The 567-nt window shown below is 48.1% G+C and overlaps 1 protein-coding gene across 1 annotated transcript in view; it reads right to left on the bottom strand.

The window, feature by feature from the left end:
- Positions 1–8: 8 nt before the first annotated feature.
- The window catches only part of tmem167a (transmembrane protein 167A), a 3,020-nt gene continuing 2,461 nt past the window's right edge, over positions 9–567 (bottom strand). Inside the window, exons 3-4 of the mRNA XM_031849472.1 lie at positions 375–409; positions 9–257 (exon numbers count right to left, since the gene is read on the bottom strand). Coding sequence (XP_031705332.1) covers positions 187–257; positions 375–409 — 106 coding nt within the window. The 3' untranslated portion in view covers positions 9–186. The remainder of the gene's footprint in view (positions 258–374; positions 410–567) is intronic.

A 567-nucleotide genomic window follows, 5' to 3' on the forward strand; every position in this document is an offset into this window, starting at 1 on the left:
CCCCCCCCCCCCCCCCCCGACACATTTTCTCTCTCCGGGGCTTCGGTGAGTGGTGACAGGTGTCCATTTTTACATTATCTAAATGACAACCACTGGAGGTCCTGCTACGCTTCTAGGATTGTGCTGTCCATGCCGTGTTGTTTCTTCATCTCCCCAATGTTTCCCTTCACGGTTGTCTTCGGTCCGCTACTGTAGAAACAGTATACTAAAAGCCATGACGACACAGCAGCAAGCCACCCAGGGACTCTTCCGCTCACCTGGGGAAAATGAATAGTTCAAAGTTCAAGGCTACATTGTTTAGCAACATTGAATTGATATTATGAGAAAGAAATGACGTAATGTAAAAAAAAGACATGGGGCAAACATAGGCTTACCTATTCTGGCACACTTCCAGAAAATTCCTAGAATCCTAAAAAAGACAGAAAGGACTCGGTTATGGCGAGATTAAAAGTTAAAAAGAAGCTGGGTTTCATGATATGTCAAGGTGGTAGCTACAGTCAGCCATCGGACATCCGCTCCATGCAAGGGGTGTAACCATTGGAAGGGGGGGGGGGGGGGGGGGGGGGG

Source organism: Anarrhichthys ocellatus, unplaced genomic scaffold (assembly GCF_004355925.1).
Source record: "Anarrhichthys ocellatus isolate YVR2014 unplaced genomic scaffold, GSC_Weel_1.0 scaffold9, whole genome shotgun sequence".
Taxonomy (NCBI): domain Eukaryota; kingdom Metazoa; phylum Chordata; class Actinopteri; order Perciformes; family Anarhichadidae; genus Anarrhichthys; species Anarrhichthys ocellatus.